Raw genomic sequence first — 14,724 nt, 5'->3', positions numbered from 1 at the left:
GTCTGCAGTCTGATTTTTTGCACAGTGTGGGTATACATAAAATATTTTGGGTTTCAGTATTAAGCATTTTCTGAGTGACTGCCAGCTAAAGATTTCCTTTAAAAAAAAAAAATTAAAAAGTCCAGCTTACGCATCATTCTCTAAGACTACAAAGCAGTACCATTGTGTCCAGAGTACAGAACCAGCAGCCTCCAGAAGGGAGTGCCTCTTGGAAAGCTTCAAATATTTTTGAGCTTTTATAAAATGATTGAAGTTATTGTCCAGACCAACACCTTGTATTGCTAACTCTTTATTCAGCAATGCTGTGTGAAAGGTCATGACATCTGTCTTGTGCAGTAACTTAGAAAATAAAGTGACTCACAACTGCATATCTGACACACCCCAGTCTTTGGCCTTCTCTCTTTCCACTCCTATTGCCCTAGCTATCTTGCCAGACTGTCTCTAAATGTGTCTTGGAGGCAGATTGCTGTTACATGTTGGCTCAGCTATTTTATCGTCATTTTCTTCAAATCTTTTTGTCTGAGGATGGGTATATTCACTCCTGAATGTTGCCAAATATAAACATTTGAGAAGTTGATAAAAGATCTGGGCTAGTTATGCATGAGGCTATTTATTTAATATGACATTTTTAGTCACTAAATCACATGCACGTAAATAAGCATAAATCCATGAATTGCCTAGGCATCTTGGACAGGCAAGCCACTTACATTTCTGATTCCCAAAGCAAAATTGATATTTATTAATCAACCTGTCTGCCTCTATAATAAACTTCTGTAGCTCTCAGTGTGTGGCCTCATAAAATATTTTGTAAAAATATGCTCCTCCCTAAGAGACTTAGACCAGCTGTTAAGCAAGCCAGCTGAACAGTTCTGCTCAGTTGCAGTCTAATTAGAGTTATGCATGTTACTGAATTTTTGCTTTTCAAATCTTGTAGATATAATGCTTCAGTTTACATTAAAAATGTGATATAGAATCTGTGTTGCCTCTCCAGAAGTGTTCTATCATATGTGTGGATTAAAATTTGAATTTTTAAAAATAATATTAATGTATATCATAACACAGATGTGGAAAATGATTTAATCACAAAAAATACATGAGTGCTCATAGGAAAAATGGTGTCATTCAGATTATTTAATACCATGGACTTTGCTCACAGCTGAGCAAGGGATAAATTGCTATTTCTTGCATAGTTTCTCCTCTTCATGTAGAATAAATTACATCAGAGCGAAGTGCCAGAATCAGTATTTATTTATATATGAATTCAGGGCTTTTATGGTTGTCAATTTTTATTGACCTGTGGTACACTTCTAAAGTACTTTCACATGTATCGAGAAGCCTAATTAAGTGAAAGATATTACTTTTTGTAGCTTTCTGAAGTATTTTAGGCTTTCTGCTTTTTAAAGAAATGTGTTTGGATGAATCAAATGTTTGCGACTTTCGCAGTCTATAGTTTGACCTTTCTTCCCAGCTGAAGAATTATTTGTAGATTATTTGGCTGGTGATGACAATAGCTAGATAAGTTTTAAATGTCTAAACCATTTAGGCAACCTTTAGTTTTTTACCATTGTATTCAATACTGTCTGGAACATGGAAATAGTCAGGCTCCTTGTTCCAAGTGAATATGCAATTCTTGTATAGTGTCTAAAACTCTGAAATACACTTAAGCAGAAGAACAGAGGCTCTGCCAGAGTCAAATGAGAGAGAAAAAATGTTGCTCATTAGGCAAAACTCCCATTTAAATCAGTGGAAGAAGAGAATTTAACTCTTAGGAATTATAAAGGCGTTTGTTTGTTCATGTGTTTGTTTGAAGTGAAACATCCTACAGAGATTCCTAGGTACAACTATATCCATCCTATGTATAACTCTGTCTATTTCTTGAAATCATTACTGCGAATATTGTGGTGCATAGTATCAATCAACTACAACTTTTACAGTAGCAAAAGCCTCATTAAGAACATACTGAATTTAAAACACTGTTGTATATTATGATGGTGTTTTAGAGTCATATTTTACTTACAGTCCTGATTTTAAAACCTGTCCAAGAAGGACACATAAGTAAAACAGTTATTAAAAATTATATTCAATAACATTTTAAGACTCTGTTGGTTGCTCTGACTAGAGCTTATCAATGCACATAAACCAAACGGACCAGATGTTTAAATGTAAATCAGATTACAGTGTATCAGCTTTAACAGCCTCCCTCACACTATACATAGAAAAGCATTGTGGGAAATTACCTCACTTTCTGAAGGCCAGAACTTTGCAAGTAGTTTGTAATTAATTTTGTTATCTTGGGCATTCAAAGGGTATACACCTTTTGTAATTTTGGACCACTTTCAGCTTAAGTGACTTTGTTTACATATATTTCAAGCATTGCTTGAAATTGCTTTCCTTTTTTTTTTCTCATTCTCTTGAATTTACATTTGTAATGTAGTTTGCCTTGCCACTGTGCCATGTTCAGTGCTTGTGTAACTAAAAATGCAGGTCTTTCTCAGCAAGGCACATTGCACATTCCTAAATGTACAGCTGTGGAGGCTGAAACCTAGGCTATGTGCCCTGTCCTAGAAAGGGCTGAAATCGTGACTTATAAAGTACTGTCTGGTGTTCCGTATCTCTTTGCACGGGCAAAGAAATGTGAGATTGAATGTGTAACATTTATTCATTATATATTGTTTGGGATGTGGATTGAGCATGCAATCAAAGCCAAAGGATTAGTATGCTCTTGCAGACACTTGTTCTGATGGAAATCCTATAGGTAGGAATAGCCATGTTTTGCTACTGAGTTGTTGCCTGGAAGTATAGTGAGGTAATGCATTCATATAACACATTTAAGTTGTCATGTTATGTCCTGAGCTTTAATGGTGATTTATTGTTCATAATAGATGAGACAATCAAAAGGTATATTGCTTTAGTCCTCTCTAGACTGAGACCATCTGAGACTGGAATATTATGCTGTCTGCTTATCTCATCTTTAAATCACAACAAATTACCAATATATGTGTGTAACGCAGCTGCAATCTACTATCTTTTTGTTGTCTTCCTACAGCATTACTGTAGGCAGAGTATGACTTCCCAGGTAAGTGCATATTATTTAATCCGTTATTTTTAAGGAACTACAAAAGCATAAATGCCTATTGTTTACTTTAAGGGGGAGACTTGAAAGCAAGAAATAGACATGTCAGAGGGCATTTTAACAAAACAGTTTTGGCAGTGGGATGTGCTTAACTGGTTAAAATAATGACCGTGGGAGTGTTAGGCAGGTTAGTGTGAGGTAGGCAGGCAACTGGAAGCATTCCCCTTATTATCGGTTGCATGTGGGGCTTGCTGTAATAAGGATCTGATCTGGTTCAGACCTGGGGCTCACCATAACCCAGACCAACTGCTATCATTAATTATAAGACTGGTAGGTTGTGACAACCAGCAGTATCTGGGAGCCTGAGCCTGCTAGGATAAGGCACTCCTTAGAAGTCTGGGCCCTTTTATCACTTTTACCTTAGCTGAACCTTTCAAGACTTTGAATGGCAAAGAGGAGGAAAGTGGAGAGAACAGATTATTTCTCTTAAGATCAGAGTTCCCCTCCGATGCTGGGAATGGGATTTTGGCACATTGCTCATTATTTAATTCTCTTGGCTGGAAACAGGAAGCATTTTAGAGCTTTTGGTTCAGTTCACTATCTAGCTGGCTCCTCTAGAGCCATATAACAAATAGCTGGAGTCCTTGGAGATGCTTGTTCTGGTGCATCTCTATGTGGAGGGCAAAGATGAGTTGTGAAAATCTGGGTATATTAAATCTTTTATGTGTTTAGCTGTGGGGAGTGGTGGAGAAACAGTCTTTCGTTCAACTTTCATTCTGTTTCTGGGAGGTCTAGGCATGAAATATGGTGCTTACCAGTATACATAAAAAATGAGCAGCAGTTAATTGCTTGCTTTTGTGGTACTTTCTCTCCTCATGATGCTTTTCTAAAAGTTGACAGAAGTTCATTCTAGCATCTTCATGGCATCTGGGTGACATGTGAAAAGACAACCGATGTGCCTGGCTTGGCAAAAATCAATTTGCAGAAAGGTGTGGGAGAATCTTTTAGCCCGCTAGATGTATGAATTAAAAGAAAGTATTTCCAGTGAGATGTGCAGAACAGAAATATTAAAATATCTGTTGACTGGGATCCCAAGGGAATGTTAAATGTAAATGTAATTTAGACAGCAGTATTGACAGCCCTGGAGAAGGCTGAAATGTTCTGATTTTTGATGAAAAAGAAAGATAAATATTTTGACAATTTCAAGGAACATTTTCTCAATTTTCTACTGGTTAGAGAGCTCAAAAAGTTTCTGTTTTCTTGAAACACTCAAATTAAATTTTAAAACTTCAAAGTGTTTGAAAAGATGCTATTTTTTATTGTTGTCCTAAAAAACTATAACAATTTTTCTGGATATTTTTTTTATCAGCTCTAGTCCGTCTGTTATCAAAGTATATCCCACTAGCCATATGCTGCCTCAATTCTTCCTTTGGTTTTCAAAGTGCCAAAATCCTCTGCAATGAAAAATTTCCCTCCACAGCTGTGTTTCTCATGCTTGTCCTAAGGAAAGGGAGTAGACGGACTGGGGTTGCACTCAAACGGTATTGATTAAGAAAACATGGTGTGACAAATTTTCTCTTATCCTTTGTTAACATATAATTAATTAATTAACTGAAATATGTTTTAGACAGGTAAATCGACATTTTATATTTTAATATTTGCTATATATTTTTCTATTTCTGAAGATATTCTCATAGGTGTAAGAAGAATAACTTCTTGCCCTTGACCTCATATTCTTTTACACTTCTTTTCTCTTTCCACTCAAAATGGGTATAACACCACCCTTTATTACTGTTATAGCTAAAATAGACCTTTTCATGTGTCACATTACAATGAAGCATTTGTGTAATCATTTTTGTTATGGACTCACACAGACCTTTCAGCAGAATACTGTAAGGTTCTGTAGCAAGCAGTGTGGGGGTAGATGCTTTCTTTTTCTATAATGCTTCTATCACATTACTTCACATTTGTTAATACTTTTATCTTTAGACTGTCCCAGTGCGGTAGAGCATTATTCTTTTCATTTTAAGAGTGAGCAGCTGGCTTGCAAAGAATAATTAAGCTCATGCAGAAGAATTGTAGCAGAATTAAGGGAGGAATCCTGATGCCTGGTGTGCTGTGGTTTGGGCTGTTCTCTCTCTGCTTTGCTTGAGCAACAGAGATGTGGTGAATCAGTTCCAGAAGCATGAAGACCTCTTCCTTGTCTCTGCCCATAGGAAGCAAGAGTTGGAGCCAGTCCTGGATAAAGACTTGTTGTTGTTTATCCATCATACTTAGTATTAGACCATCTTATATTTGGAGGGATTAAGTAGAACCTTTTCCTCTGTATTTCTTCTCTTTTGCATTTTAGCAAGAATACATTGCTTTTTTAAGCCTGTGTTCAGCACCTAAAGTGTTTAGCAATGTTGTTCTTAATGATTTGCCTCTGAAATGACTTAACTTCCCAGCTGACATTGAACTGTTGAACTGTAGGGCCTCTTCCCATGAGCTGTGAGGATCACAGCCTAGGAAAGCTGAGGACAGAGGTAAAGAGCAAGAACTGAAATGAAAAGCAGCAGAAGTCATTATCTGTTGTATTTGTTTGTTCTCCACATGTGAGTTAAGCTCTCTAACAAGCATTAAAAAGCCAGGTAGGAGCTGCTGGAGGTGAGGGGTGACAGGGGCTGCTCAGGTGGGGTATGACCCAACCAACAGCAGAATACGGCTGGAGAGAGTCACAGTGGGGAGTGGGGAACTGCTGCTTCGGCAGAGGCTTGGGAGAGAGACCGAAGGCAGCCCAGCCTCTGAGATGACAGAGAACGGTGTGCATGGGCTGCGTGGACTCTGCTGCTGCTCAGAAACATGCCAAGCAGGCTCAACCCATGCAGGTATACATGTGCCTTGCCTGCAAGGAGGTGGTGGCATGAGGTTAGTTTATAGCTGTCCTGTTTGATCTCATTACTTGTAATTCTTTAATGTTTCATTGTTCTATGGAATATATGTTTTCTGGAGAGCTTGGATAAGCAAATGGGCTGGACACATACACCTCAAACCATTAAATGACACTGGGTCAAAGGAATCCGTGTGTTTCACTGATACAGTGGCTATAACTTGTGGTGATTCTACTTAAGCTGACTTTTTAATTTTGCTCTTGGGGCTGATAAAGTGAAAGTGAGGTTTAAGGAGGGCTTTGAAAGAAAAGGCAGCTTGTAATCAGCCAGGAATAAAATAATTATGATAGGATGATATATATTCCCATGCTTGTGCCTGCAACTGTTTTTGGGGGTTCTTTTGTGATTAGCAATGAGGTGAACAGCTCATTAAAGGCTGCCTCACTTGCTGTTGCTAAAAAAAAGATCATATGGAAAGGATATATCTCAGTGCTCTTTGTGGGTAGGTAAATGGATGTTGCCAGCCCTCCTGCTCCTCGCCTCCTCTGGACAGACAGAATGCTGTGACTGGCACAAGACTGAGTTTTGGAGAGCTCCTGCCACCTCTGCTTGGCTTTGGCTATGGCAAACCCTGTGGCCACACACTAGGAGAGGGGAGATTTTGGGCTCCCAGGCAGCATGCAGATTCTCCAATTTCCTGTATGGCTGTTACCAAGTTACTTCTTTGTGCCTTAATTCATCCCTTTCTGAAACAGAGATAATATTCCACCATCACACAGAGTTATTTGTAAGTACAAAGAAAACAGAGGTACTTAAATACTACAGGATGGGAAGCATATACACAGTGCTATAATATAAGTGTTTCCACACTGGATTCAGTTTTGTTCAGGATTATATTTGGCAAGTCCCTTGCAAAATGCACTGGTGACACACATAAGCACTGCTTGCAATTGGTAGCAGTTCCGTCTTTCTTTTTCCCTCCCCAAGGATAAATTTCATAGTTTAGATTATTTCCTGTGGGAGTATTTGCCATGCAAATACATAACTGTACTACATACACCATGTTTTGATTTGATACAAGAATCTGAACAGCATAATGGCGCATCTGAGGATTTTATACATCATTTTGGTTGCGATTTCTTAATCTTTCTTCTTAGAAGGAAGAAATGTAAAAATTTCTATCAGAAAGGTGAAGCAGGAAGCAATTTGTGCTGAACTAGGGACAAAACCAAGAATAAAGTGGCATTTTCCAAGTTTTTATTTATTTTTAAGGCTGCTAATGTTTGTTATATTACTTGTGTGACTCACTAGAATTTCCTATGCGCCAGCAGAAACTATAGTGGAAAATCAATTTCTAAAATCAAAATTAAATACCATGATTAGGTTTGTCTCCATTCTAAGGCTTAACAAATAAAAGATGAAAAAGAACTGCCTAAATTTAAAACATTGTCTCTTCTGTCATTATATTGTGAAATGCTAGGATACATCCCTGTGTGCAGGGATGTGCTTAGTCTCAGTGTTTAGCATAGGACTTATTTCATTCCCATTTCTTGTGCTTCGACAGTTAAAGCTCTATTTCATGCAGTTATGTAGCACAACATCTCTTCCTCTCTTCCCTTGACCTGTTGTGCCACACGTAGCAGGTTGAATGCCATCTACCACATCAAATAATAGAAGAGTAGAAAAATAGAAGTGCTTAATTGCATGGCAGAGAGCAGGCACCCCATTTTTGGGGCCTCATACTTTAAGGAGATCCACAGGAGGAAATGCTTGCATTTTATATCTTTACTGCTCTGAAGTCCTGTGACATTGTGTACAAAACTCTTCATGCCCTCTGCCAGAAGACAGTTCAGCCATACACCAGAAAAGGTGATGAAGGACATGTCCGCATGCAGTAGCTTGTGTTTTAAGGGGAAATTAGACCTGGGGCAAACTCATAATGTCACAGCCGGGTTTCTGAAAGGATAATTTCTAAAGAGAAAAGATTTGGCACAATAAATATTAAGGGAGTAGGAAAATTTAAATTGGAAGAAAAGAGCATGAACCTCTGCCATCCTTAATATACAACATCTCGTTTTCACTTATTTTCCATTTTTGTCCCATCTTCCTTCATCTTCTGCTTCTTTTTATTTTGCCCTTTCCCTTCTCTGCAACATTTCTTTGTCAGGATATGTGACTGTTCTCAGAATTACTACGCTCTCATTGACTTAGATGCTCCAAGGAAGCATTTAGCTTTTAAGCAACCCAGTTTTCCCCATCTTTAAAATTCAGGCCTAAGTGATAGAATTTTAAAATTTTTATTATTAAAAAAAAATTATGTTATGAAACATCATAACTGGTAGAAAATGTCATAAGTAGAAACTAATCTTTCATCTGTATTGTAACTGCAACAGAGTGGGTTCTGCCCTGGCCAAGAGAGAAGTCAGAATGGGTTTTGGTGGTGCAGCCTGGGGCAACTACCTCTTTTGTAAGAGTGGCCGTGGGTTTCCTATAAGAATATTGCCTGTTGCAATAGGAGGAGGAACATTTGTCCATTTGCCTCTGTTTATAGCAAAGAGTGAAAAATCAGGTCCTTACAAAACCTTGGAACTTCCATCTACTTTACTGTAAGGTCCAAATGCCTAAAATGTATATCTTCTGGATGGTATAGCAGAAATTAAGGTTACTGTCTTTCCTAGTATTCTAGTCATTAAATAACATGTCTTGGCATCGTGTAACTGTGTAAGATAATTAGTTGTGTTGGGGATGGGAAATGATTGCTTGTACAGTCAGCTAAATCAATACCTGCTGTTGCCTAGTACTAAAAAAAAAGAACCAGCTACCTTAGTGTCACATCATCAGCTCCATTCCTGTATCCACAGCTGTGCCGGGTGTTAACATATAAATCTTGAAGTGAAGTGACTGTTTTAAATCTTTGGTATTTCATTTTTAACTTGTTCCATCTCCTGTCCATTTCACTGGAAACAGAGTTCTGCAAACCCTGAATGACTAATTTTTTCACCTGCCTTCCTATTCTTACAAGAAAGGCATTATTAATGACTGAACTGTATTTGTATTTTAAATGGCCCTGTCATCACGTTTTATGACTACTGTGTGTATATATTCAGGTAGAGGTAGGAGAGAAACAGAATCTACAGCTAACATCTATCTTCACCACAGGTGTGTGAGGGGGAGGTTGACACCCCACGTGTGCACTGCGAGAAGATATCCCTTAACAAGAGAAGATTAATGCCCTGTCTAAAGCTAAGCTGCACTTCTTCCCATGTGCTGCTTAAGTAAAACAGCAATGTTAAAATTGAAAGAGGAGGCTGACCATCAGAAATACTGTTGATAGTGCATACAAACAGTTGGCAAGGTGTTCGAAACGACCATCTGTTTCGGTACTGAGCATCAATTGCCATTGCTTGCAATGTTGGGGAGCCATGTCATAAAAATAATAGGATTCAACACCATAGTTGCTTTATGCTTATACCCATGTGTCCACTTGTGGTAAGACCAATTCTTCTCATAGAGGCACAAGAATGCAATTTAATGTATAGTATAGGTGTGGTTTGGTTTACTGAAATCCACCCACTCATTCTCAGCAAGAAGCCCCTTGTAAAATTTGCTCTTAACTGATTATCTCCTGTCTGTGATAATATTGCTGCTCAATTGCATGCATCTCTCTGCCCTTGTAATGTAGCACTTCACTGAGCAAGCTAAAGTACATATTACTCCTGTGAGCAGACAGCAGCTGGGAGCTCCAATTCTTCTTCTACAGCAGCGCGGCTTGTAGCACTTCTGTAAAATGCAGGCTTCATTATGGTTACAGTAAAATATTAATAATCATAAAATCCCTGGGTACCAGTACAGACCTAATAAACCTGCTATTGACAATGTATGGCAGACTACTCCATGGTGGAGCTGTAAGAAAATGGCTTGTAGTCTGGCCATTGCTATATTGTAGGGTTTGGATAGATGTGCAAATGCGTGCAAATAGTTAAAATGCGTTTCTGATTAGAATCAGAATTAGGTATTTGGTGAGATTTATTCTTCCTGATCTAACATTTTCAGTGGGTGGAGAAAATTACCTCCCTATTGCTTTGTCATTATTCCTTAAATGAAGAATGTATTCTATTTTTTTTCCTTTAAGTGGGATGAATTGTGGCTTTTTATTGCTCCCTATTTTTCCTGAATAAATAGTTCAGTAAAGCTGCTAATGTTGATGATAGAAGTCATAAAAAGGAGGTTTTATTGTTTAATGAGTGTTTCCTTCGATTTTCTCAGCAGCTGAATATACATAAGACTATATAAATAGTTGCTTGAGAGAATGTACCCTTTTTGGTTGTAGTGCAATGATTTCAAATTATACTTATTCTCTTCATAAAAGCATGGGAGCAGAGTAGGAGAGGTGTTCTACTGTTTATGCCTATAATACGTAAGATTGTTTTTTTCCTGTTCTATTTACTTCAACATTTATAGTGTTGGTTAAGCTGTGTAATGATGTTGCTTCTCCTTTTTGCACTTTTGTTTTCCCATCCATGTTTCCTTACAGTGAAATCCCAGCTAGAAACAAGATCTCTGATTTCTTCCTAAATTTTTCAGGCCATCTTTCTTCCTCCTCCTCCCTTCCCTCCATTATAGGGCACTCTGTCATCCCACAAATGTGAAGAGTGGTGTGAGTCTGCTACATGGTGTAATAAAGGTTTTTGCACCTTGGAGAATCCATCTTACCATCAGTCCAGAGTTCAGAGAGTTAGAGTGATATTATGGACAGTTAGCTCTTCTATATCAATCATACTCCAGAGGAGACATGGTTTTACTCTGTCTTGTGGTCTTATAACTTTCTGACTGCCAGGATTAACTAAATGTCTGAATTGGAAGTAATTAGAAATTATTCCCTCCCCAGAAACATTACCAGTTACCAAGTATTTTGTCAGAAGGTTTTAGATGTCAAGCAAAAAGCAAACATACACCTTAGAGTTTCCTTGACAAAAAAGTCACTATCTAAGAATTTCAATTTAGTTAACCAACTTACCATTTTAAAATGTGTTGAAGGAATTCTTTGAACTCTTTATAATCTTGACAGAATTGAGCAGCATATGCCTTCAGGCTCAAAGCTTGGGCAATACCATCCAGCTCCAGTAACTTGGATATTCTGTGTAAGTTGTAAGTGGGAGTGGAATATTTTCCCCTTTGAATTCATGCACCCTGGAGAAAATAGTTTCAGCCATTCTCTGAAAATCCTGGGGCAGAAAAAGTGTTTCCTTGGCCCCAAGAGCCCTATACTAGATTGTTATGACTCTATTTCCTTTGCCGTGCATCTATTAATTTTGATTTGCTCTTTACCACAGAATAGCAGAGCAGAAATTACTCTTGCATGTGTGCATCCCAAATGCGATCCTGCACACAGGACAGTAGTGGTTCTCCCACACGTTGGTATCTCCACAGTTGTAGGTGGGAGGGCAAGGGGCAGGATTTGTCCTGTAATGCAAAGTACTATCAAATACAATACATAGCTATAAACCCTGTAAGTTTACAGCTTTGATACTGCCTCTGGCTGGGATGAACATCTGGTTAGTCATATGTCTGGAGCCAAAAGGGTATGTTTCTGCTTATTGTTTAGAGATTATAACTGAAGAGAGGTGCAGGGGTTAAAGCTGAAGTATGTGACAAAAGGAAAATAGTACGTTGCTCTTTCACTGCAAAAATAGGCGTTCATAAGCACTTCTCAACTCCTAATGTAAAATAACTTGCAATTAAAGGAAGAGAAAAAAGCAAGTTTAGGTAGGGCAGAAGTTAAAGATTAATTTGGGGGGGAAAAAAAAGTCACCTTTCTATTTCATGAAGCTATTATCAAAGAAAAACAGAAGTCCTTGCGTGAGTCTTAAAACCTTTAGCAAAGCATGTATGACATCAGCAAGTGAACTGAACAACTATGATGTCTTTCTGTTGCAGACTGAAACTAGGGAACAAAAATATCTCTGAATAGATCCCAAACCACTAGAACAAAGTAAAATACATTTTCCTTTCATATCTTATTTGCACTGAAAGATGTAAAACACCTGTTCCTTCACCTTAACAGTTAATATACACTTCTATTTTTGGCACTTCTGTACCCCTTTCCTTTCCTGCAGTGCTGTGTATCTCGTATTTGAACTGCTGCTGCTTCTGTTGCATGCTGGCAAATCGAAGAGAACCAAGGAGTTAAATTTCAGAACAGGAGAAGAGGAGGTGAGCTGTCTGCTACAGTAGTTTACTGCAGCTTCCTTTCATACTGACACATATGTAGTTTGTGGTGACAGTGCTAAAGAACTGCAGACAGGCACTTAGCAGACTGGATGTGAGCTGGATGCAAAGATGCCTCACCCTGGACTTCCTGCTGGCAGTATGTAAATACACCTGCAGACTGGCCACACTGGGTGGGTTTTTTTTGTTTTTTTTCAGAAGGCAGCATGAGAAGACCTGACAAAGCAACAGCATAGTTGAGAGACCTTAACCAGCATTCGATTTGTACCTCAGTTGTGGGGGAAGTTTTTTGGTATTTTTTTTGTGTGCTGCATATTCAGACTGAAATCTTCATCACTACAATGTTTGCCTCTATCTGGTATGCCAAGAAGCTGGGACGCAGGTTTGTGCATAACGCCAGGAAAGCAAAAACAGAGAAGGTATGTTCCTAGTGGGAATATAAAGCCTTATGTCTCATGCAAGCTGCCTGCTGGCATCCTGTTGTGTGTCTGGTTAGCTTTTTTAATACCCTGAAAAACGACCTATTGCTATTCATGATTTCACACAAGAATCCTTGAATACTTTGCATATTAGTTATTAAATACCGGGGAGAAGATCCTTTCAAAAGTCTTTATGCCCTCTTTTATATATTTTTTTGCAAGATAAACAGCTGTACATCTGGTATGTTTTGTGTTAAGGGAGCACTCCAGTGAACTTGTTGCTGTGCTGCATTATTTTTACTAGTACAATATTAGGCTTTTAAACAACCATTGATTGTTTGCTGCTTGTATGTTTTTTCTAGTGTGGGACCAATGAGAATGTAATAACATGTCAAGCATTTATAATGTTTGGGAATTTTGTTTCATGTTACTTGTTGAAACTGTGCTGCAGCATAGATCCGCTTTTTTTAGAAAGATATAGGTATGTAAAAATGGTCAATACTGTTTTTCAGTATTTTTATTCTCATAAAATTTAACTATGTCTAACCAGCTCTTTTCTAGAAGTCCTCGTAGGTAAGATTCTTCTGCCTTCTTTCTCTGTGAGGAAAACTTAAATTGCTTTAGAATTTGCAGTAATGATAATTGGGGGATATCAAGGCAATTGCCTTTTGTTCTAAATATAGAAAGCATTTAGTTAGACCTGCATTCCAGTTTTGTTTAAATTAACATACAAACCATTTTCAAAATGGGACTAATTCCTCTTTTATAAACGCGGCATTAGATTGGGGCAAAAACTTCAATGTAATGTTATAAAGTTACCTCATTAGTCTGGTAATGATGGCTTCCTCTTTTCCTTGCTGTCTTTGATGTAGTCAAAGAATTTATAAATGGGTTGCTTTAATATTTCTTTGATATACCTTATGCTTTGTAATACAGCCACCAATCCACTAAGTAATTATCCATTGCCTGAATTCCTCTGTAACTGGAAAAGATTTTCACCTAGAGAAAATGATTAGCAAAAGTACATTATATTTATGGTTGGGAAGGGGAGAATGGGCAGAGATATGCTTTTCCCCCAAAATATTCCCAGTGGTTAAAAAGGTGCTGCGTGGTAATTTTGAAATTGAAACATCCAAGCCATTGGGAAATTATCCAAATATTAGTGATTTATATATTTCACACTGTATGCATAAGGGAAAATAGAAATGCAAATAGCTATACATGGGACTGTCAAACTTTCTTTGTCATTAATCATATTTCAACAAAGAGGGCACATATAAACTCTCCTGCTTCTTGTGTGTTGCTATGGGAGGAAAAAAAGTTGCAGACTGGATCTTCCTTAGTCCTGAGGGGCTCCCTCCAGAGGAACGTTTGCTTTCAGGCTTCCTCCAAGATGACAGAGACAGGATGAGTGGACACATTCCACTCCTGACACAGTGGGGCTCATTCAGGAGCTTTAAAAACAGATTTAGTACAGGTTGTTTAAAGCGTGTGCATGTATAGATTATTCCAATAACCTTGCAAAATTTCATAAAACAGTGCCAGAGTATTCACTAAGAAAATATATTCTTCTCTACAGGGTCTTGTAACTAAAGACTTGACTAAAAGAATGCTTTAAAAATTTTAGCTCTTTTCCTCTTTTTTTTTTTTTTACCTCTTAAGGTATTTGCAAATGTTTCTGTATAAATCTATTTTAATACCACTTATTCAGCTCTATAGGACTTTCAAAATAATCAAGACAACTCAGGTCAGTGCTATTCAAGCTTTGAAGCCATACCTCATAATTTTTAGAGAAAAGATTTTTCTGAACATTTTTTGAGCATGCCATTAGCATATTTGCGATAGAATTTTATTTTTGCCAGAAGACAGTAAGTATACAAGAAAACATCTTGTAAAATATTTACTTATTTTCTTATATCAAAAATAAAATTTATTTCTTGGAGATTTATTCCACAGTCAGGGTTCGCTTTTAATTATTTATTTTTTCTTTTTTTTTCCCCCATAAATCAATGGTGTACTCCAGCAAAGGCACAAAATCCCATTCCTAGCAGGATGCTATTTCAATAAGTGCTATTGATGATTGGAAGCTGATCAACACTGACATCTTCAGTACAATACCTTAGTAACGGGAGAA

General features: G+C 37.7%; 1 protein-coding gene across 17 annotated transcripts in view; it reads left to right on the top strand.

The window, feature by feature from the left end:
• The window catches only part of DLG2 (discs large MAGUK scaffold protein 2), a 1,063,600-nt gene that overhangs the window by 515,411 nt on the left and 533,465 nt on the right, over positions 1–14,724 (top strand). The window contains exon 1 of one of the 17 annotated variants that reach the window (XM_076328383.1): positions 12,188–12,590. The exons of 15 other annotated variants lie outside the window; for them this stretch is intronic. In XM_076328383.1, coding sequence (XP_076184498.1) covers positions 12,513–12,590 — 78 coding nt within the window. In that variant the 5' untranslated portion in view covers positions 12,188–12,512. Of the gene's footprint in view, positions 1–12,187; positions 12,591–14,724 lie in introns of those variants that run through there. One more of the 17 variants, XM_076328385.1, reaches the window with a different exon arrangement.

This window comes from Aptenodytes patagonicus, chromosome 1 (assembly GCF_965638725.1).
Source record: "Aptenodytes patagonicus chromosome 1, bAptPat1.pri.cur, whole genome shotgun sequence".
Taxonomy (NCBI): Eukaryota; Metazoa; Chordata; class Aves; order Sphenisciformes; family Spheniscidae; genus Aptenodytes; species Aptenodytes patagonicus.
The sequence above is the reverse complement of the archived record's forward strand: the minus strand, read 5'-3'. Positions and strand labels throughout refer to the sequence as shown.